The sequence below is a fragment of the Lampetra planeri genome, chromosome 26 (assembly GCF_965212315.1).
Source record: "Lampetra planeri chromosome 26, kcLamPlan1.2.h2, whole genome shotgun sequence".
NCBI lineage: Eukaryota > Metazoa > Chordata > Hyperoartia > Petromyzontiformes > Petromyzontidae > Lampetra > Lampetra planeri.
In genome coordinates, this window is record NC_136132.1 from 2993986 (window position 1) to 3018188 (window position 24203).

The 24203-nt window shown below is 44.0% G+C and overlaps 1 protein-coding gene across 1 annotated transcript; it reads right to left on the minus strand.

The window, feature by feature from the left end:
- Window positions 1-664: 664 nt before the first annotated feature.
- Window positions 665-23552, minus strand: SLC9A8 (solute carrier family 9 member A8). Its single transcript, XM_078606470.1, has 16 exons — window positions 22886-23552; window positions 19713-19894; window positions 17267-17347; window positions 16691-16749; window positions 16484-16567; window positions 16083-16184; window positions 15925-15959; window positions 15665-15808; window positions 14482-14620; window positions 13629-13734; window positions 13104-13220; window positions 12186-12268; window positions 11627-11738; window positions 9114-9337; window positions 6668-6811; window positions 665-4254 (listed from the first exon to the last, which is right to left on the minus strand). The coding sequence occupies exons 1-16, from the start codon at window positions 23383-23385 to the stop codon at window positions 4147-4149; spliced, it is 2220 nt and encodes a 739-aa protein (XP_078462596.1). The 5' UTR covers window positions 23386-23552; the 3' UTR covers window positions 665-4146.
- Between the last annotated feature and the right edge of the window lie 651 nt (window positions 23553-24203).

Genomic DNA, 24203 nt, shown 5'->3' on the forward strand with positions numbered 1-24203 from the left:
TATTCTTGGTTCTTTCGGTAAAGTCATGTATAAGGGAAATAATAAAATAATAAAGTCACGTGACTTTACCGAAAGAACCAAGAATATAATGTTTAATCCTTTTGCTCTACTGCCATCATTTGGATACCTTCGATGTCAAGGCACTTTTAGAGTTTTCTTTATAAAAAGCGGCCATCCACCAAATGTTTTTCCCCGACAAAGCACTGGATTAAAGGCGTGTGACATATGATGACACAATGCCTAATATTTTAATTACATTATACCTCGTGTGATCTGCATATCTGGGTATTGCACAACATGACACCAGCATTGCTTTGAGGAATGCATGGCAAAAAGATAACATTACATATTAAAAACAACTTAAATGTATTTTCGCAGTATTATACGAAAATGGAAAATTCCTAAAACTCCACATTGCCAGAGCCGAGTATGTTGGGAAAAGGGCGAAAAAATAGAAAAATGAATTGAGGCATTGATTTTTAAGCTGGTGACGTGCACAAAATGTATACATGAGCATGTACATATAAACATGCTGTGTAAGATATACCATATATAAATACGCCACTAATATTCTGGAGCTAATTTCGCATATCTCTTTTCCAATTACATTCGTCCTTACAACACCGCCAATTCACTTAATTAACGGAGACAAAATGCACACCTGTTCCAATGAATAGACTCTTTATTTTGTTCAAAAAAAGAAACTTCGTATACACAAAATCCACGTTAAACCCCATAAATAAATGCCTAGAACAGTGTCAACAACGCTCGTGTATTAAAAGTTTATGTGCTCTATTTTGTATAATTTTTCAGTCACACTTCAATAAAAAACATTCATCGCTGCCAACACGCCCTGCGGATCGTGTCAAAAGTGCTGCTGCTGCCACAAACAGTGCCAATCAAAGCAATAAAATCATAGCAGCTCAACTATAACCACTGTCAACATTACAGTTTCAAATGGCAAAGTTAACAACCTCTGTAAAAACAATTATAAATGGTGTCCCGGATGAACGGCGAATGAGATGTTTCACCGTACATTGGCCAAACAAATGAAATCGGCAAGCTTTACCGATCACACCCATTCAAATACGTATGACGACGCATTCATCATTCATTGGTTAAGATCGATCTTTACACTCGCATCACATGCATGTCTCAAAAGTTATCATTGATGCACAATGCAAACTGTATGGAGATTAAATGCCATTACTTTGAGGCGAATGAAAATAAAACCGCACGAACGAGACGGTAAACAGAAGACAAAATTGTGGCCACGAATTGCGGCCATTTCTTAAATCACTGTGAGGGGGGGGGGGGGTTGCATGCCCTAATGATAAACTTCCTGGATCCATTAAACCAACCACGTGGTTCCACACTGCTCTGAGGAAACCTCTCTTGAGTGTGTTCTGGCTCACTTTCTTAACGCCTGTTGCATACGATATTGAGGTTGTCAATCTTGATATCCACTTAAGCCACTGCTTGAGGACATCGTGGCTGTATCTAAATCCATGCCCTCTTTTCTACACGACTAGGCAATCATTTACCAGCAGGGGAATAGCAAGGCACAAGTGCAACCATGTGACCTTGTGAGTGCCTGGATCCAAGGAGTCTGAAAAGTGTGGAACTTGATCCAGGCAAGGGACGTAAAGTTGCTTGACATTTGTGAAAGAGAGCAACTTGTAATACACTTATTTTTTATGCAATTTATTTTACCACGGTAAGGCCCACTGAGCTGTTTAGCTCTTTTTCAGAAGCGACTTGGCCACGAAAAAAAACTCAACAAAGTGGCTTATCATGTGGAATTGTATATAGGCGTCAGGGTTGGGATCGAACCCACTCATGTATACCAGGCAAGGTAGTTAACATCTCGCCACCGTGGCATCCCATGCCCTGTATGCTGTTGATCAATTACCCAGCATCATGCTCTATACCATTAAGTCTTAACAGTTATCCCATCAATATACCCCATTTCCTTGTTAAATAAAAGATAAAAAATCAATAAAACCACCAGTAACCACATTAGTTAAAAATACAGTCAAATTAAACGTCATTATTACCAAAAGTAGGGAAAGCTGTGAATACAGATGCCGAAAAATGTTAACACTTAAAAATGGACACTTTGGCAACGTTTTTTGCTTTAGCAATATACAAATGTAGGCCTCTTTTTGTTATACCAGTATTGCTCGTTTCACAGTGACACAAATCGTCGCACACACCGCGGTCCAATCACTCTCGTTAATGAAGCGATCCCCTACTTGCTTTCATTAAAACGTAACACACGCGAAAACTAAAAGCCTTAGGCCTGCTTCGCAAGTACCATTCTATTGCAAGGTTCTCGCATACTGTGACCACCCTAACTCTTAAAGGAAACCTCAATGAAGATTAAAAGTTTACTTCATGTCGTGCGACTGTCCTACATGCTACCTTAACACCATGTGTTCTATGGCCATTGCACAGAATAGGGTTGCAGTCAGGGCCTGCATTTCAAGGCCCGAGAAGGGGACGGTTTATTTTCTTAATCTTAGTTTATATTTATAGAGCGCCTTGGCTCAAGGCGCTTAACGCAATTTAAAACGCGGTCAGAAAATAGAGTGATTTAGGTGGCGGGGGGGGGGGCGAAAACGAGTGACCAGGATAGAGGGTACTGAGGGATCACGAAAGGGCCGGGGAGGGACGTGAATGAGTGGAGGGGAGAGGGGAGGGAAGAGGGAAATGGGCAATGGAGAAGTGGAGCTTTGAGGAGGAAATGAAAGGAGGTTAAGAAGGGGGACTGCTTCATGTACAGGGGAAGTTTTTTCAGTGGAGGGGATATGGAGGAAGAGAAATTGAAAATGAGATTTGGTACAGTGAGGGGAGACAGAGAGAAGATTGGGAACGAAGAGGAGAGGGGGCATCATGGACAGAGATGAGAGAGGGAAGATGAGGTGGGGCAAGGCCATGCAGAGATTTCAAGACGAGTGCGAGGTATTTGAAAAGGCAGTGGTGTAAACGGGAAGCCAGTGGAGTCGCGGGAGAAGCCAAGTGTGACAATTAAATGGGAGATTATAACCCGCACGGAAGCATTTTTGAGTTTGTTAGAGGGGAATGAGAGCATAGGCAGCAAGAAGAAGAGAATTGTAGTAGTCCAGACGGGTAAAGATCAGAGCATGAACCTGGAGTTTGAGGGCAGAAAGTGAAAGGAGAGGGCGGAGATTTTCCTAACGATGAGTGCAACCGAGCCAGATGCTAGGAATTAACAATAAACATCATGACCAGGCACTTTCCATAGGGCCACCTCTCATTACAAACATTACCATTGCACATAAAACTAAAACAATAACGCCTTTTTTTTTTAGAAGAGACTTAAAACAATCCCCTCGGCCTTTCCAGCAGTTGCGTCAAAATACCTTCACGCATAAAGTGCGTTTGGACCCATTCTTAATAAGAGACACGACGGAGATGATTTAAAGGAAACGAGACGAGCCAGTGAGTGTGTGCTTGTGAGCGTGTGTGTGTGTGGCCATACAAGGGATCTTTGTCTTTGTGTGTATAGGAAGGGCGACCGTAGCAGTCAGCACGCTGCACTAGAAACCTGGGGACCGCAATTCGATTCCCGCTCAGGGCCAACACAGTTACGATGATCTCAACCAGTCCTGGGCCTCCCCTATGTCGACTCGGCCTCAAATGAGTACCTAGTGCGGTGTGTAAAAACATTGCCACTGGGGAGACAAAGGCGGTCGGGTATCGTGTTTGCCACACCCCCTCGTGTGCCGTTCCAGCCATCATAGGTGCTAACAGCACTTGCCCCAACAATCTTTTAAGGCTATATGGGGGATCTTTGTCTTTGAGCGTGTGTGCGTGTGTGCGGGTGTGTGCGGGTGTGTGCGAGTGTGTGTGAGTGCGTGCGAGTGTGTGCGAGTGCGTGCGAGTGCGTGTGAGTGCGTGCGAGTGTGTGCGAGTGCGTGCGAGTGCGTGCGAGTGTGTGCGAGTGCGAGTGTGTGCGAGTGCGTGCGAGTGCGTGTGAGTGCGAGTGTGTGCGAGTGCGTGCGAGTGTGTGCGTGCGAGTGCGTGCGAGTGTGTGCGAGTGTGTGTGAGTGTGTGTGAGTGCGTGCGAGTGTGTGCGAGTGCGAGTGTGTGCGAGTGCGCGCTAACATGTCCGCGGCGCCGTCACAAAAGCTCGTGCTCCTCGTCCTCCGATCCCGACGGTCCTTGCCGCACCTCGGCGTACCACTTGTTGGTGAGCGAGCGCATTTGTATCCTGCCGTTGCGTAGGTCCTGTTGAAAAGACACAAAGATCACCCGTATAGCCTTTTACAGACTGTTGGGGCAAGTGCTGTTATTAGCGAGTAGTGCCTATAAAGGCATGTGTCGGCACGGCACACGCCTTTGTCTGCAGAGTGGCGATGTTTACACACCACACCGGGTACTTATTTGAGGCTGAGTGGACCTAGGGGAGGCCTAGGACCGGTTCAGATAATCGTCACTGGTGTCGGCCGTGGGGAGGAATCGAACTCGGGTCGCCGGGTTTGTAGCGCAGCATGCTAACCACTGCGCTACCGCTCCCTACGCTTCACACGTGTGCAACAAACACACTGCTCCGCTAAGACAAAGCCACCTTGAGAGAGAGATGACACCATCAAGCCACAGTGTATACACCGATGTCCCTAACGTGAACATTTGTGTCAAGGCCAAAAGACACGTTGAACTTGCTGATCTCAAGGAGCATAAACCATCACACAAACTCCGGTCAGCGGATTTTGGCTAACCATCGAACAAAGACGGCCACTGCATTTCTCGCTTTCAGATGCGATTGCTTAATATCTAAATTTCTTTAGAACTGCTTATAGTGTTTAGTGTGTTGTCCTTCCCCCGTGCCTCCGATTAGCACAGTTGGCTAAGTACGAAAGAAGTCCAAAATACATACAACACATACATAGGACTCATCCCATCCATTCCTGACTCCAGCAAATGCCAAGTTAAGCTTATATTTAAGCCCGAGCCCTGCACAATCCCTCTGCCCAGAAGCAGGCTTAAGATTAATATAAAATGTTAAATAATTAACTCGCAGCAGTACAACAGTTGTCATTGTGTACATTTCCCATTACCATTTGTTTTAAATTATTTTGAAAAAGTAACTATAGGATGGTTCTGCTATCATTAGGGAAGATGTCTTAATAGGTTTACTCCTTGGTATAAAAAATTAGAAAAATTATTATTGCTGTAGCTAAGTATTACAAACTGTATTTCTTTTAAAATATGAAAGTGAAATGTTTGATCAACAATTAGTCGTATTCATACGTTCATAAATGTTCCTTGAGATTTTTGGCAATAACATGCCCAGATTTCTATCACTAGCATTGCCGAAAATTGCAGCGGCAATGTTTTTTGTCAGTAATCATATAGAGACGTCAATCCGGCCAGATGTCCCGAGTGGGGTCACTTTGTTTCAATGTTGGCTTATTTGTCTCTTTACCCAGTTTTACCGTTTGTGTGAACGGCATCGAGTTGTGTGGGATGAAGAAATTTCCACCTGAAACTCTTAAAAAGTGATCAGTGCATCACTCTATTTTTGAAAATGGCCTGCAGAAGGTAATCTTATTTTATCCAGATTTATATAGCGCCTTATTCCAAGGCGCTTTCCAACAATTACATAATTGTAAATAAGATTAGAGTGGTTGAGATCAAGAGTGGAGTTATTCACAGACATATTTATGATAACTAGATTTTAAGTTTTCGTGACTGCAGGGATCCATACTCTTTGGTTCTTTCGGTAAAGTCACGTAGGTATAAAATAAAATAAATTAAATCACGACGTTTCGATTGCAACACAAGCAATCATCATCAGGTGAGAAAACCACAAAATGTTCTTGCTGTGGTTTTACCACCTGATCATGATTGCTTGTTGCAATCGAAACGTCGTGATTTAATTTAATTTATTTTATATCTCCGTGACTTTACCGAAAGAACCAAAGAGTACTTCTGAGAACCTTTCAAGTGTCTTCGTTTATCCATAAACTAAGGGACGCTATTCCCCGTATGCATTGCTAACGAGACATTTTATTCAAACGGCAATCAAACCACATTTATAAACTAAATTACATTGTTTGTTAATATTTTTTCGCGTGTGCAGTCAATGGTGACCAGAATGGGACCATCAACTTTCTATGCTTTAAGACCTGTTTCATCACTGGTAACTGAAACACCGATTTAAGCCCAAAATCTCAATGATGCCAGATCAGTTTTCTGACCTATGACCCACCTGGCCACCTCCAGAGTATGTAATCTAAGAGCTCTGCATGTGTGTGTATGTGTGTGTTTGTGTGTGTTTGTGTGTGTTTATGTATGTCTGAGTGGAGTGGTCAGTCCATTGCGCTATGAACTCAGCGTCCCGAGTTCAATTCCTGGTAAGGGCTAACATTATTGGTGAAGATCTTAACTGGTCCTGGGCCTCCCCTGACTTCAGCCTTATATGAGCGCCTAGTGCAGCGTGCGCGCATCAACGCCATAGGAACAAAAGCAGCTGGTCGCGATGTCGGTCACAACACCCCCTTTAATGCACCATGTTGGCCTTCAGAAGTGCACGGTAACAGCACTTTCCCCAACAGTCCACAAAGAGGCTAAGGGGGGGGTTCATTGTTTTTTTTGCGTGCGTGTGTCCGTGGACGGGATGCAAGGCCAAGTGGCGCACCTCCTTCGTGATGCGCCGCGTGAAGAAGGGGATGAGGTATTTGGCGTCCAGCCACAGGAAGCCCTTGAGGTTTGGCTTCACGTACGTGGCCTCGTATTCTTCCTCCGTCAGCTCCGACAGGTGCTCTGTCTCCACTGTGTTGCCCTGTCCAGGGAACACGGCGGCACGTGTGAACGGCCGTCAGGGTCCTCTCGCGCGCACATGACAATAAAACTACATTTGGCACACCCCTGAATTGCAGGGTGTACAAAATCCGGGTATATATCCGATGTCTGTGCATTAAGTTATGCCAGAACCGTGTCTACAATCATTGTTGTACTTTTTAATTATGTTTTGCTTTGCCATTTTGATGACTCGGGTCACTTGCCGCTTGGTGCAGAGGTTCATGGTTCGATTCCGTCAGCCGCCCTCATCAATACTGCTGGTGTAATACACTCATTAATTGGCTGATAACACCTCTATGTATAGAGGACCACAGAGCTTAAAGGGGAATTTGGCAAATGAGGCACCAGAATCTGCTTGTCTGTGGTTCCTCGCGCATCTGAGTGAAATCTGTATGACGCATTACAAGTTGACATGAATCATTATTATCACGTGTGTTTTTGAGGCACTCTGGTTAACTCCCACAGAAAACAACTATTTATAAGCCCAGAAATATGAATCTCCAACATTCAATTGTTACGAACTAAACATCTGATTTGATGTTTTAATGAATTAAATTTGTTTATCTATTAGTTTAGTTTACATTTGTTTGTGTGCATGACATCTGTGAATTTATTATACGACCCCCATTAACTCAGAACATGACAGCCAACTAGCGAAGCGGACCTGGCAAATTCTCCTATTCAAATCCTATATAAAAAACAATTGTTATGCAGATGCACATCAGTCTTATTATCACCAGGCATTTATGTATGTAATTACCTAGTGCCCTGGCCACAAAAGGGTGATGAGATGATTGGCAAGAGAAACTCATCGCATGTCCACGTTTGCCACATTTGAAAACGATGTGAATGTAATGGGAGTGCTTAATAATGGCTAATGTAATTGGCCAGGGTTAAAAATGTCCCCATGCCCATTTGGCACGCGAGGCAAAATGAGATGGAAATGATCATCATTAGAGCTTCAAGTAATAGACTAATTGTGCAATAACTTAAAGCTCGGTTCTACATTAAAGTGAATTGGCCAATAACAATGGTATGCTTTGCACTTATTAAATGGTCATTATCAACTGTTATTTCCGAATGATTTGTGGATTAACAATTCAGCATAATTTGCCAGCAATAAGAGCCAAACTAAGATCCCTAATAGGCAATGGTCCTTTATCAGATGAGTTACTGCTATTATGTAAAGCAGGGGTCCCCAACCCCCGGGCCACGGACCGGTACCGGTCCGCGGCCTGTTAGGAACCGGGCCGCACAGCAGCAGGAGGTGAGCAGTGAGTCCGCACGTGGCCCGCCCCAATTATTTTATTATTTACCACTTCCGTCCGCGCCTATTTCCCGCACTGCGCACTTGTCTCAGACAATTTAGGTGAGCCCACAAGCTGCTAACCCCTAGTAGCCACAATGAGTAAAAAACTAACGTCGCTGGAGAGCTGCTTTGAAAAGGGGAAAGACCCAATGATGAATCCCACCCCCGCCCGGTCCGTGAAAAAAGTGTCTTCTACGAAACCGGTCCCTGGTGCCAAAAAGGTTTGGGACCGACTGTAAAGCACAGGCGGCAATGCAGGCTTCGCTTTCTCAATCTCCACTGAGGGGAGAATGAAGTAGACATTATATTTCATCCTTTCATCAACCTCATCTCCAAACGTCATCATTGTCATTACGTTCATTATGGCCGAGGCTGTGCCAAGAGTGGAAGAACCACACGTGTGTGTGTGTCTGTGTGTACAATGGATCGACATTATTGACTGATAACATTATTTTTATACTCACAATACGTGTGTCAAATTGTGTGTAAGCAATTATTAAAGTACGGCAAGTAATTACAATTAATAATTTATGCAAAAGTATATCAATTATGTATGGTTGATATACATTAGATTTTGGGCCACTGCTAACATCAATAATTATATTGTTGCTGGTTTTTCACCCACCCTCATCTTTCCACTGACCCGCGTGGTAAGGTATGACCAATCACCATGTCTGTTATAATGCGAGCGAAGACTTTATCCAGAAAAACAAAGGGCAGGCTATTATTGTCGTCTTGCACATGCCAATGAGTTACATTTTGCCTACAAAACTGCACAAAAGAGACAGAACAAATAAGAAACAACGCAAACAAACGAGACGCATGAATCGAGACCGAAATGCAACCAAGTCTCAACTCGCGTCGTGACCGCAAATCAAGACGATCCTTCGACTCGCCGGGTGGGCAGGGGGGGCAAATCGCCGGGTTGCCCACGCGCGTGCCACTGCCACCACCTCCCCTCCTTTGTACGCACCATCTTCTCAGTCTTGCTGAGGCTGATGTCCTTGCGCGGGCGCTTGGTACGGGCGCTGGCCTCGTCGATGTCCATGTATTTGACGAGTGGCATGGTGGCTCCGCCCAGCAGCAGGATGGTGAAGAGCACGATAACGATGGTGGTGGTGCCGATGAGCTGTCGCTTCTCAAGCGGCTCCAGCTGTAAATGCAGGCTCAGCGCGTACGGGATCGCTCCGCGCAGGCCTGCGGCCACCCCGGCAAGAACAGCAATGGTGACAGGACAGCAGTGACGACAGCAATGATGGCAGTAGCAGCAGCAGTAGTGTCAATGAGTAAAAACGTTGGTGATATTTTTTCAGTTTTCTCAAGTTAATTGCTTAATTGGGGTTATACATATAAATCACTGCCCCCTACTGGTAGACTAATGCACGATTGCAGGCCAGGTGCTGAGTCACCTTGTGCCCACAGTGACAGCTGCCACTTGGGGTGTCCTTTCAAATGTTTGCGATGAGATGTGATAAAAAGCACTCCGAGACGCGCCAGCGTATTGGCTGCTATGTCAAAAATAAATCATTGTCATCATGATAACTATGGGTGGTACAATGCATCACCACCACCACCACCACCCCCTAGCCCTGTGATTAGATGTATCGTCGCGATGCAGTGTCGCGATCTGATTCAAGAATAATTCAAGCACTTTCCCACCTGCCCAGATACAAAGCATGTTCGTCGCATGACACACCGACTCTCTAAACTATAATACTCGGAGCAGGAATTTAGCCAAATTAAGCGCTGAACCAACTTCTGTGTGATGTTTATTTTTGTGCGGTCAATAGGGACTTGGTCTGAGACCATCCATTAACGAAACTTTAGAACCTAGTTTAATTACAGGATCTCGGCTGTGCCAGCTCAAAGCTCTGACGTCTGAGCCACCTGGCCACCTCAAGAATCATTGTCTATTTTAAACATTGCTATTTAAAGCTTTCGTGACTGCAGGGATTCATCTTCTTGGTTCTTTCGGTAAAGTCACATAGAAGGGAAATAATAAAATAATAAAAATAAAACATATTAAAATAATTCTCACGACGTTGCTGCCACAACGCAAGCAGCCGTCCTCAGGTGAAGACAGACCTGTTCTTTACCTGAGGACGGCTGCTTGCGCTGTCTTTCCGACAGACCTGTTCTTCACCTGAGGACAGCTGCTTGCGTTGTGGCCGAAACGTCGTGAGAATTATTTTATTATGTTTATTTTTATTATTTTATTATTTCCCTTCTACGTGACTTTACCGAAAGAACCAAGAAGATTAAACATTGCTGTGAAAGATAGGGTCTTGAGCGGCTGCCATTGGTGATGTACCGCGAGTTACGTAGCTACGAACAAAAAAACATTGATTCTTACACAGGAAATATGATGCATGAATCATGAACGTAAGTATCTATATGAAATTGATAAATCAATGCGTTGTTACACCCCGAGGTGATACCAAAAAAAAGTAGTTCTAAAGGGAATGCAGTGAATGTCAGGTTATCCACTTCATTCAACAGCACATGCACCAAAGTGCACAATGAAACTCATTATTTCTAGCTGTGGGGTTTGGGGGAATCATTTGGAAACCCTCCCTTGTAACTCTCCTTACTCCCCAAACAATTACCATCGAATCCATGACCAATCAGATTTATATTCTATTAGAACATTCACAATTAGTCATGCAATTTTTGATTCTGCATTTAGTTAATTGAGAGGGGCTCTCCCCTGTTAGTGCCGTTAAATTTAAATCCACGATGCTGCGAAGTCAGCAAAGATAACATTAAGAGCAGAAGTAATTGGTTTAGTAATAGCAGCATTACCTTAACAATAACATGAACATTAGATCCACCAATGCCAATTGCTAAATGAGCAAAAAAGAACCTTCAACAACAGCAGGAGCACGAACGTGCAAACGACAAAACACCTGATACTTGGCAGCAGTAAAAGCGAAAATAACAAAAAAACTCAACACATCCGTCAATAACAGTGCCTTGAAAGGAAAAATAAACACCAAAACCTTGCTCATCGCGGGTTTTCCCATTGCGAAATTGACCATTCCATACAAAACTTATTGAGGTATAGTTCACCGATTGCACCACTGTGGCTCGATCATTCGCGGATGACAGTGAGATTCCTTTACGCACCATAGAGTAATGTAGCCTAACCGCACGGCACGCGATGATGTTGCCGCCGCGGGAAAAGTACACACGCCATCATCATCATTCATCGTTCATGATGATGAACTGTGAACCAAAACCTAGTTTTCCCACATGCCTTTGAGTTTATGGATCACGGATTTGACGACTGCGCTATTTGAAAGAAAGTAACCCCGGCCGCGATGGGCCAGGTTTTGGCGTTATAATAGTTGTGACCTTTTGGGCAATGACTCTTCTTCACAGCACATGATGAAGAGAGGCCAGAGAATTGGAGTGGAAAAGAGTTGGAGACTGCGCTTTGCAGGTGAATGCGTCCGTATTTGGCCAGGACAGGATTGGCCGCCTCACCGCTGAACCACATGATGAACTGCATCTTGGGAGTAATTTTGTGGTCCCTGAAGAAGTTGAGCAGGAAGGACAGTGGGTAAATGTTGATGGCACGACCAACAAGGATCAACACCTACAAAACGAGACAAGTGGTAACGGTAATATCCTCGTGCATTAAAACACTGCATCGATAAAACTAGCAATCAGAATTGCGAAGAGGATACTAACCTATAGCAGTCTTAACACTTTGCCCTCTCTCGCCTTCACCAATACAAACTGACCAGCATGGTGAAGTATGGTCAAAAATACAAATGACCAACAAGGCTTTGGAGAGTCTTATGTCCATTAGTGGATTGATATTGGGTGGATATTGTTAATTTGTGCATAACTGTGCAACTGCTACGATGAATTATCACACATCACTTAAGTGCCATACATTAGCTTGAATTTAGTGTAGGTATCCAAAACGGTTGCGTCCTTATTTGTACAAGATTTGAGGAGGTTTTATATATAAATGTAGATTATTTTTGTACCATGGGAAAACCGTGTTTGATGCAATTTGATGTAACAGAGAACTTACGATGCACCAGATGACAAAGGAGATTTCAAATTTGTGCGGGAAGCTGAAGATCGCCAGCCCCAGGTAGGCAAACATGCACGTCTCTGCAAAGCAAAGCGGACACTAAACACAATGCATGACGTAGTTTACAGCACAACTTCCCCTGCAGGGCGAGTGACAAGTCCCCATGCCCCTGTACTACCGCGTGTAATAACAATCCTTTAAGACGGCGGTGTGCATGACTTCCTGTCCACTCGATGCATCAAAGCACCATGACGAACACACCCCCAGCATATTGCAGACGCTTTCAGCAAGCAGCTGGAATGCACCAACGCGTACATCAATGAAATAAATTAAATTATTATGTTCATGTTGCATGGACTGAACCATGCACGGGATCCTTGATAATTTTCGAATTATTATAATGATGATGTCATTGTTGTTACATGTACATATTTAGGCTAAAGAGACTGAAAAAATTACATTATTCACAAGTGAAAAAAAGCATCAATTATTGAATCAACAGCGACTGTGAACTATACGAATTCATGAAAATGCTGGTTGGGATTGGAGGGGGGGTGATCATCAAATACCTAGTATGTAGCTCTCAATAAGAGACCTGTGCATTAAATTCCCTAATCCAGACGAACATGTCTGATATTGATCAATGAATGTGGCCAATACAGTATTGACTTTCACATTCTCATATATACCCTACCACACAAGCAGGCCATTATAAATCATATTAATAATACAACCGCCAGAAGGCTTTTACCCTCATGTGGATCAGCTGCACACTTGAGAACATGTTAACCTTTCCCGCAATAAACCACCACCTCTGCTCATCCTCCCATCCAATCTGTTTGCCCGCTAAATTCACGCTCTGCTGCCGGGTTTCCCTGCCCCCGGGGTGCTGCGTCTGCCTGTGTGCTCGCGTACCGCAGAGGAAGGCAACTGTGCGGAGGGTTTGCTGCATGTTGATCTGCGTGATGGGCGAGAGGTTGTGATGCGTGTAGTGGGACATCACGATGCCCGTGAACAGGATTGCCATGATCCCTGAAAAACAAAGGCGCCCGTGCATACCGGTCACACAGCCATCACAGTATAACGTAGGTCGCCGACACAATAAGAGCTTCAGCCTGACCATTAAAATCAACGTCAATTAACAAGTAGATCATGATTTGCTTCTAAAAGCCCAAACTCATCTGAACATCATTATCAGCGAAGGACATGCTAGCCTTTGAATCATTGATAAAAATCGTAGCAGCGTACATTTTGTGTTTTCAATTTGCATGTTAATATGGAGGGACGACAACATAACGCAATCACGTTTGCAACATTATGAAATAAAATAATGAAAAAAAACCACGTGCATAATAGCATGAAATGCGAATGCACATTGCGTGGAAGGCACAAATTAGAATGCATCTGTGCAATATGTGCACAATGTGTGATCACACGTACCTGACAGCTTTAGGCCCTCGCAGAGGCCATATGGCAGATATGCAAATATTATCATCATCCCAAACTCCAGTGAAGGGGTCATCCTCAGGTCAATGTGCTTCAAAAGGTGAACAACTTACTAAGGCAAATGTGACATTTGAAATCACCAATTGAAATGCACATGACATGCAAATGCGTCTGGATAAATGGTTCGCCGTGGCAATTGTTTGGCATTGTTTATTGAACGGCAGTTAATGCTGCCTGCTAATCGAATATGTATCAGAGCATTTAAACATTGTTATATAATTATTGCAATCATCAAAATACTGTATTCAATTACTGGATGGGCAAAACATTCATTAACTAAATATTCCAGTGTAATTTGCACGTGAAAAATCATTTGAAATGGAAAAGCAATTAAAATTACTTTGGAAATATGAAGATATTAAATATGTTGTGACAAAATGTTGATTTTGGGTTGACGAGAGCGCACCAATAACTTACACCGCTAATTTTTCATTACTTATACTGCAATACATGAGATTCTGTAATTTTTATATCTTTGAAAGACTGGTTTAAGTGCAGAATTGACGACTTCATGAACAGAATGAAGGCCACTCCGGGCCTCTTTCAAGGTCAACATGTTCGCTGCGCTGAATGCATTTTGCCTCGAAAACATTTCCCGTGCAGTGAATGGGATTTAATTCCTCACGTCAGCTGCTCTAGGTGTCAAACTTGCGAATAATTTCTGCTGACAACAAACACTCCCGCAATCACATATCGCCAAAGTCTCTCCTGCTCGCAGGCATTGGCCGTCCGTGCCCGGGTACCACCGTCCGCCCGCACGAGTTCGACGTTGCCAATAAAAGGATATGAGAGCGGAGATGAGCGCCAAGAGTATTCCCAGCGCTGCTGAACCAAAGAACATTTGCAGGAAGTTTGTGAACGCCTGCAGGAATGCATGCGAGCCACTCACATCCGACTTATCGGGGCTCGTCAGCCCTTCGGCCGTGCTGCAAAGCAAACAAAAAACATTAACTGGAGCGATGCAAACACAGCACAACAACAAAGGGGCGGATGCATATCTTGCAAAGACTCATGACAAGACATCTGGCACCATAGAAACACATGTTAAGTATATATAAGCAGAACTGTATTGTTTGTTTCTGCATATTAATATTCTATAGTCCCTTGGCTATTGGCTTTCCAGACAAATATTACCCAGCAGTATTTGTTTAAGCAAACAAATTCGGCAACGGTTTTGACGTTCTGGGATTGGCAAGTGCATTCCATCTCCATTATGGGGGTCTGTTCAATACAAATAGAATACATATGATGACAGAGTGGTGCAGTAGTACAAAGGGCCTGAGTTTTATTCCCGATTTGGGTGCTTTTCTGTGTGGAGTATGAATGTTGTTCCCCTGTTCTGTATGGGTTTTCTCCAAATTGTCCGGTTTGGTCCCATATCTAAAAACATAATGTAATTGGCATTGCAAGTTACTCAATTGGGATTGCACATAGCAACATTGCCTCTTTAGTGCAAAAACTTGGTAGAGCCTTTCTGAAAAAAGAGTCTTGAGAATCAGTGTAGCTTTCCTGGGTCAGCAAGTATAATAAAAATACAAACACGTTGTTGTGGAGCATTATGGGGAAATATATCTGCAGAACTCCACCTTGTCTCCACCAATTCATAAACTAAACTATAAAAGACTTTTATTTTACTGGGTAAGGCCCACTGAGCTATATCGTTCTTTTCAGAAGCAACTTGGCCACAAATGATAACTCAACGAAGTGGCTTATCATGCGGACACTTCTAGCTGCCAAATACTCGAAACGGATGTTTCTAAATGTGGAGGGAAAAACCGGAAGATCCGGAGAAAAATCCACGCGATTACGGCGAGATCATGCAAACTCCAAATATACAACAGGCATCAGGGTCAGGATCGAACCCACGACCTGTATACCAGGAAAGGTAGTTAACATCTCGCAAGACCAATTTAATGTGGCGTGGGTGCGAACGGAGCTGATGTGTGCAAAGCGGTGGGGCGAAGGCTCACTTGGTCAACACGATTGCGACGGCATCGTTGAGAATGCTTTCGCCAAACACCAACATGTTGAGCACGGGGTCAATGCTGAGCGCGTTGAATATAGCAATCGTGGCCACGGGATCCACGGCAGAAATCATTGAGCCGAAGGCAAAGCTGCACAATTCCCAAGGTCACATTTGTAAAGACAGTGGACGAGCGGTGGGTGAGTGATTTAAAAAAGGGGCAAGGAAAATCAATGTAAGAGTATGGATGCATTCACTCGCACTTACCTGTCCATCATGGTCAACTTGTAAATTACATCTGCCTAAAAAACAGAAGGAGGAAGCATTTAAACAATGGAAATTGCATTTTAATCACCAATTAACTCGGCGTTAACATCAAGATTTTTTATTGCCAGCCTTGTAATAGTTTTTATTATAAAACACACCTGTCCCAGAATGTATATTCCTCCTCCGACTGCTGCAGCCGATAAGGCAGTTCCAAATACAGCAAACACAGCGATGGACCCGATATTCTGAAAGAAGTTTCCCTGCAGAATATTGTAAAGACAGTTCAGTCACATGCGATAAATCTAAATATGTAACAAACATTGATGTATGTATGAGAGCATTAATACATGAAAATCAACTAAGCCCTGTAATTTTTGTAATTTTTAAGAATACATTTTCTAAGTGGTGAAATCAATGAATCGACCACTGGCATATTAGCAGTAATGCAATGTACTCTATGCTTTTACTTTAAGCTATTGACACCTCTGCTGAGGCTGACAGATTTAAACACGGATATTGGATTTTATGTGTAATGCTTGACCTTCAAATGAACACGAACCTTGTGTAAGGAGTATCCAGACTCAAATATGATGGGTGGTAGGAGGATAAGGAAAAACATGTTTGGCCGAAACATTTCCTCTTCCTAGATTTGAGGGGGGGAGGGGGGGAAACCCACATTTATTACACACGACATGAGTATGATAAGTTGGAGAACAGATCTTGCAATTATAAAACCATGAATGAACAAAAATACACAAACACCCACCTTCCAGTTGGCCAGTTTGTATTTTTCCACAATTCTAATGAAGGCTCCAACAACAATACCTGAAACACACAGAACCCACAAAAATGGCAGCATATTTTTTTATATTTTTTGTAATCTGTATTTTATTTCCAAACTATATCTTAAATGTGGTAGTCACTGTCAAGTCATGAAAGGAAGGATTAATTTGTTTTATGCTCGTCAAAGGCGAGCAGATGTCTATATATCAGAGCTGCCTCTGAAATCCCTTCAAGCAACCTCTGGTCCACAAAATAGGGGGCAGCACTTTCCCACTCATCCTCTCACATTACGGTAATATTTGTTGAATGATACTCAAGCCAATATTCTTAAATTCTCAGAGCTGGACTTTGTCCAAATGAAGTTGCAAAACTAAATGGGATGTTATTTTTGGCATGTCAGTGGGAACCGGGCTGAAAAACCTAATTTATTTTGAATTTCAGAATTTCTCCAATCATAAAAAAAAAAGTCCATCAGCAAAATTATTACTCAGAAACATCCTTTAAGAGACAAGGCCGCGTGCGCATTAAATGCAGCGTTCACCAACGTCTGTGCACTTACCCAGAAAGACCACAGCCACGCTCTCAGGCAGGAAGTGCAGCTTGAATTTAATGAGCAGACGCACCAGGACGATGCAAAGAGCTGGAAAAAAACAACCGGTGGTTTTCACACATACATCCACAGCTCTTCTGTCAATCCGCTGCTGAAAGAGGGCCCTACCCATGCCGTGCTGGTTGAGGCGGTTATTTTACCTTCTGTTATGACGCTGGTGAGTGCGGGTTAAAGGCAGGGAGCATATAAGTTGGTGTGCAGTAGAGCACAACAACGGATTTTGCTGCACTGCTCTCTGCTGACAACTTAACTGCTGCAGCCATGACACCTGTTTCATGCATGATGGTCACCCTATCCAGGCCCAGCCCTGATGAGCTTCTCCTATCTAATGAGGTCAGGCACATTAGGTGCTTTCATCAGGCTGTGGTTTCTGACATGCTCTATTCTTCTCTAATTTCACACCTTTACCATTTGCAGTTTGATCACAATTGTGCGCGTTACCAATTAGCATTGGTATTATAATCTCAGACCAGTGGTGAAATAGTTGTTATCATAGTAACATTATAAAATCATATTTCGATTAATGGTAACTAAGGAGGGTTTCATGACTCTGGATTAAAGAACCCAGACCTTATTGCGTGACATTTTTTATTTATAAAAAATACCAATAAGGTCAACAAGTGTGGCTTAGCTGTAGTGCATTCAAGGGATTAAGTGGCCTCACCCAGTGATTGGCAAGGGGGTTCATTAAGTTCTACTGTGTCAGCGAGCACAGTGAATAAGGCAGGTTGGCACACTGCATTGAACTCTCCCTAGGGAAAATATCCAATTACCCCGCAGTCAGCATAGTCGTATTTCAATTGGGGTCCATAGGTCACCCTGCGACCTGCCCAAGGCGTGCACCAGGTACTCCTAGAGCAAGGGCTTACATTTTACAAATAAATACACTGCCATGAGTGCCTATATGTACATGACAACTCCTAATATCTGCTGTGATATGGGTGACCAATATCACGAATACGATTATCTGCGGGGTTATCAGCGATTTCACTCTCATCAAACAGAGGAAAGATTTGTGGATAACCCATGGTTAATAGGATTAATTTGCCAAGCGACTCCTTTTATTCATTAAAAATCATGGGTAATAGAAGTCCTTTAAGTGCAGCAGGGATCTTGGCAGCACCATTTATTTGCATCCAAGTGCAAATAGGTGGTGCTTCAAAGAAATCTGTCCATCTTCATATCCCCTTGTGAGCAACAAAGACACGCACACAGACAAGTGTGTCTTCGCGTTTGTGTGTCTCTCTGTCTTGTTGTATCGGTGTGTGTGTCTCCGTGTCTCTGCAATTATGGGGAGCGGTGGTGTAGCTGTTAGCGCGCCGCACTAAGAACCCGGCGACCCGGCTTCAATTCCTGCTCACGGCCAACACCAGTGATGAATATTTGAATTGGTCCTGGGCGTCTCCTAGGTCGACTCAGCCTTAAATGAGGACCTGGTGTGGTGTGTAAACATCGCCACTGGGCAGACAAAGGCAGCTGGGTATGGTGTTGGCCACCCACCCCTTTGTGTCCCGTGCAAGCTTTCATAGGTGCTTTCTGACAGCACTTGCTCCTCTTCTTCTTTCGTGTGGATTAATAGCGGCAGATTAAAGTTGTAATTTTACATTTGTTATCCACTCAATTGTTTGTTCAGAAGCAGAGTGGATCTCGTCCGTTCCTCCTTTACAGGAGCGAAAACAGCAGGTAGCACTTGCCCTAACAGTCTGATAAAGGCTATATGGGAATCTTTGTCTTTGTTTTGTCTGCAAGTGTATTAGTGTCTATATGTGTCCCTGTTGTCTCGTGATCAAATAAAATGCTACACATGCATTTGCTTTGATGATGGCGATTTGAGATCTCATTCGCCACAAATGTTAGCTGTTTACAGGTATAAAAAATGTGGTCACTGGTTATATAGCACAGTGCTGTACCAACTGCACAACCGTTCACAACCACACCCCCACCCCCCACAAAGTGATAAAATAAGTATAACCCGTAAAAACAAAGTTTTTCACTATAAATTCTTTATATGCGTGGCGGCTAGAGTCCTCTCGTCCGCTGGCTTGAGATGGCTGCCATCTATGGGTCAGATGATTGTCTGCCAGTATTAAGCAATTGGTAATTAAATATTGAATTTGTTCTCCCTAAACAGTGTAAAATTTTGGAAAAAATTTTCACGAACATTAATTGTCTCGCACAACGAGTCTGCGTGCAAAATGTCAGCTCGATTGGATCACGGGAAGTGGGTTAAAAAACGACCGAAAGATTTGCACGGTCGTAAGCAAGTAAGCAAGCACGCAAGCACGCAAGCGAACTTAATATAAATGATTTAAAAACAACCATTCCTTTCCATTTCCTCCACTTAAAACTCATAAGCTGCTTTATGCATGATCCCACATGGCAGAGGTGAACCCACCGAGGACGAGCAATATGAAGAAGATGGTCATCCCGCTGGACTGCTCCTCACGCTGCGCCTGCTCCCCCGTCTGCACCGGAAGGATGGGCTTGGGAGGGGTTGGAGCTGGAGGGGGCTGAGGAGTGGTGGTGCTCGGTGGCTCCACGGTCCTGTTTCTGTTTGTCTCGGTCTCATTTTCAAACCTCGTAAAATGTAAAACGACACATTGTTATTGTTCATAAATTTTCCTTTTTAATCCTAAACTAAACAATTTTTTTATTTTACCAGGAAAGGTCCACTGAGCTACATAGCTCTTTTTCAGAAGCGACCTGGCCACAAGTGATAGCCCAATGAAGTGGCTTATTTAATGGAAATTTATAGCACGCGGACAACATGCAAACTACAAATATATAGGCGTCAGAGGCGGGATTGAATCCATGACCTGTATAACCAGGAGAGGTAGTTAACATCTCGTAACCACGATGCAATCAAATTGTGATGTCATTACGGTAAGGCCTCGTTTAATGCGTGTTCACACAACGCGTATATAATGCAGTTATTTCATTCGGGAACGCCTTTTGCACAACTCGCCCATTATAACATGGTTTCTGAGTGATCAACAATCGAATACTTTTCTTGAGCTGCGCGGCTGAGCTAATTCCCATAATGAATATACAGTAATTCCTCGCACAATGCGTTGTCGCTTATCAGGAACGCATCTACCGTGTTACGTGACGGAGTATATTGGTTAGAACTCTTACTGAGCAGTACACATTGTGTTGGAAAACGGCCTGTGGAAGCAAAATTTGAATAACTTATTTTAAGATCACACAAGTCACTTATTTATTCGCACACTAGGTGGGTACAATTTCCCACCTGCCCTGCTAAAGAGAGAGACAGATGATTGTTGCATGGAAAACATATTTTTAATTGTGAGGGTTATAATTTAGTTAAATTAAGTAAATATCAATTTCATGTCTTGGAGATGTTCTGTAGCTATGTTTGTGATTGGACTAAAACAATGAACTCATTACATCTGAGACCCGGTTTAACCATGGGAGGTTGCCTAAATTCAAACAGGATATCAGTGGTGCTGGATGATTGTAAAGATTCCACAACCACCAAGAAGGCTCCCATTGTCAAAACGTTATACTGCTGTTGAAGCTACTGAATGCCAGGAAGTGAATGTTTAAGACTACATAAACAAGAGTTTGCCTGTTAAAAGAGACCCGTGGCTTTGGGGACGTGTGCCCTCCTGCCGATGCAGAATGTGAACTATGAATGATCAATAACTACCACTGACTGTTTCTGGCAATGCTTCCTTTCCCCGTGAAATTCTTTGCTTCGCTGTGCTGTGGAGTGAGCCGCTGTTGTACTTTATGAAAACTTGCTGCAATTGTTTTCTGATGTACAGGCACCTATGATTTGAACATGTATTTAAATCATTGCAATGTACACATTTAAACTGAACCAAATTTTGCAATACCATCTTCCATCTTCACCGGGTCAGTCCATTAAATGCAAGCAGCTAGTTAAGGAATACACATAAAAGCAGGAATGGAGAAATCAAGCGGACAACTTGATGAGTCCATGATAGTCTCTTTTGCAAGCATGGCCGAGGATATGAGTCCGTCAGTATCGGGTGACGATTGCTATGCATCCATTCGTAATTTGTGAGTCATTTTCGAACTTGCCAAAGTTAAAGCTTGAAGTACAGTGGCCAATGCTTTTGAATTACGTCACGGGATGTTTACCATCCACTGCGAAGCAGACGCGCGCAGTATTATTCTCGTTATTATTATGGCGAGGGAGTTAACATCTTGTCACCATGGGGCGCCGCGGTAGTGAGATGTTTGTAAAATAAAAATGTGTCAAATTACTTTTAACACAATTGAGTGCGGTATTCACTTAGTTCATGAAGTTGCACTTTCTAGTGATCATTTATAATGACAATCATTTCAATGTACTGCTCGATAAAGACCTCCCCACGACGTGTTGATCATTGGCGTCGTTTGGACTACTTCACCACGTTGGTTTGTGTGGGGTGAAGAAGGTGGGGGTAGGAATGGGGGCCCAGGACCGGATCAGACATCACTCCCTACTGGTGATGGTCATGGCGAATCATGGAATGGAGGTCGCGCAATGCACCACTGCTACCCCCCACTCCCAATTATGTTATACAGCAATTTTGAATTAATTATCATGATAAACTTTACATTGAGGCTAAAGTACATTTGTTTTGTCAGCAGCTACCGACTGATGCAACTTCATTTACTGCACGAGGGTAAAACATAGGGACTATTGACTGTTGGAATACGGCACTGGTGTAGAAGCAGATAAGAGATGACGTAACATTTATCATATGATCGGTGACTGTACTTTTCAATAAATCGTCTCAAGTGGAAGCATAAGAAAGGGAGCTGGCATTGCAGATGCATAATTATATATTATTACACGGACTTAAGCAACAAATGTAGACTCGCACGCAGGGTCTAAAAAAATGTCAACGTGGCAATCACCATGTTTTTTGTAGCTATGTGTTATTTCCTGAGCAAATAAATTATGTATCTTCATTCGCAATGTGTTGTGGCTTTTTCCCTGGTTCTCCAGTTTCCTGCCATACGTTAATGGAATTTACCAACAATTGAAATTTCGCAGGAACCTCGTGATAAAAAAGTTGTCGAGACTCGGAGAGGCTTTCGTGGCGAAATTCCATATTCCCCGGATTATAAGATGCACGTCACGCGAACGTCATTGTGCGTCTTATTCGATGTTTGACCAGCTTTGTACATCTCCAATTAGCACGGTTGGCTACGTACGGTGGGAAAGAAGTGCAACATACACCATACCTGTAAACCCATACAGCTTACCCGTATTCTTGTACTGTCAAATTGAGTTTTCAGGTCCCTACGGCGCACAGCCGTTTCAATGCGGGCAACATTTTTTGTAAATTTGTTTCTCAGTTGTGATGGGACTTTGTAGGATGAACGTTGAGATGTATAAAGGCACAGGGTGACCAATAAGGTCCGAACTCGTCTGTATTAAGCTAGGCGCCGATAAGCGGTTGACAGGTATGATACACATACATCTGGCACACGTTTCTGGTGCGTCTGTCACCAAACGTCTTATAACCCGAAGCACGGTAAATCATCGTATGAGTGCAGTGCTACTATTGCCGTTCTGCGTGTTATTACCGTTCTTTCTGGAGCTCAATCTCCTCCTTGTCGATCCCGTCCTCCCCCTCCTCGCTGCCTCTGGCACCACCGGGCACCTGCCGGTCCCCATGCTCCACATCCGTCAGTGGCGGCGGCTGCGGCAGCGGCGGCTTGAACTCATCTCCTCCGGAATCCAGTTCCACCGCGCCGAGGTCAGTCCTGACGAGGTGACCCTGCGCCCCACTGACCTTACCACCCTTGACCTCTGCTGACCCCGCCGGTGCCACGTCCTCCTCTTTCCCCACCTCCACTCTGCGCAGGTCCGACCTGCTCAGCTGCTGCTGCTGCTTCTGCTGTGGCTCGACACCGTCGCCGCCGTTATCGTCGGCGGCCACCGAGCCGGCGTGAGCTGTGGCCTGCACCTCGTCGCCGGCCCCGAAGTGCGCGTCGCGGCCTGCCGGACCCTGCGAGACGCCCAGCGCGAGTGCGACGAGGGCGGCCACCGCGACCCAGCGCGTGCTGCGGGCGACGCGAGGCATTGGGTGTGACTGTCTCGTGACGACGGAGACGTTGTTGTTGTTGTTGGGTTGTGTTGTTGTTGTTGTTGATTTCGTTGTTTGTGTTTAATTCGTTCCACGCTGGGAGTTGTCGATGTTTACGGAACTCGACTTCCCAGGCGGGCTGTGCGCCGCGCACTGCACGACGGGAGATGGAGGATCAGCCCCGCCCCCCAGCCCCGCCCCCCAGTCCCCACACATTCGCCCACTCCCCCACCCCACTCTCTCGTCCCAGCACTGCATTGAATTAATGCGTTTGGTGGGAAAGGTGTGGCATTGTTCAGGGGTTCATAATGGCCATGTCAGGTTGGCAATGGCCATGTTGGGGTACTGTACTGAGCCCCCCACTGTTAAGAGCCTGAGATTGAGACCTCAGTATCATTGTCACACGGGCCCCTTATCAGTGCTCAGCTTATCACAGACCAATTCAGACCTTATTGGTCACCCCGTGCCCTAATACATATCTACGTTAATCCTGCAAAGTCCCATTACAAGGGAGAAACACAAACATATATATGTTTTGCCCGTATTGAATCGGCTGTATGCTGTAAAGCAAGGCCGTAGCCATGGAGTCAACATTGGGGGGGACCAAATCTTCCAGGGGGTCTAGGGGTCCCCAGAAAAAAACATCTAAATTTGAAAACTAATTTTCTGCCATTTTCTGCCTAAAATATTTAAAAATTCACTAACACATGGGATGGACTTTTTATTTATTTTTTACAATAATATCTAATAGTATATTGTATTACATTGCTCTGTTTTTTTCTTTTTGACCTTTTCTTGTTTCATTGTATGTAATG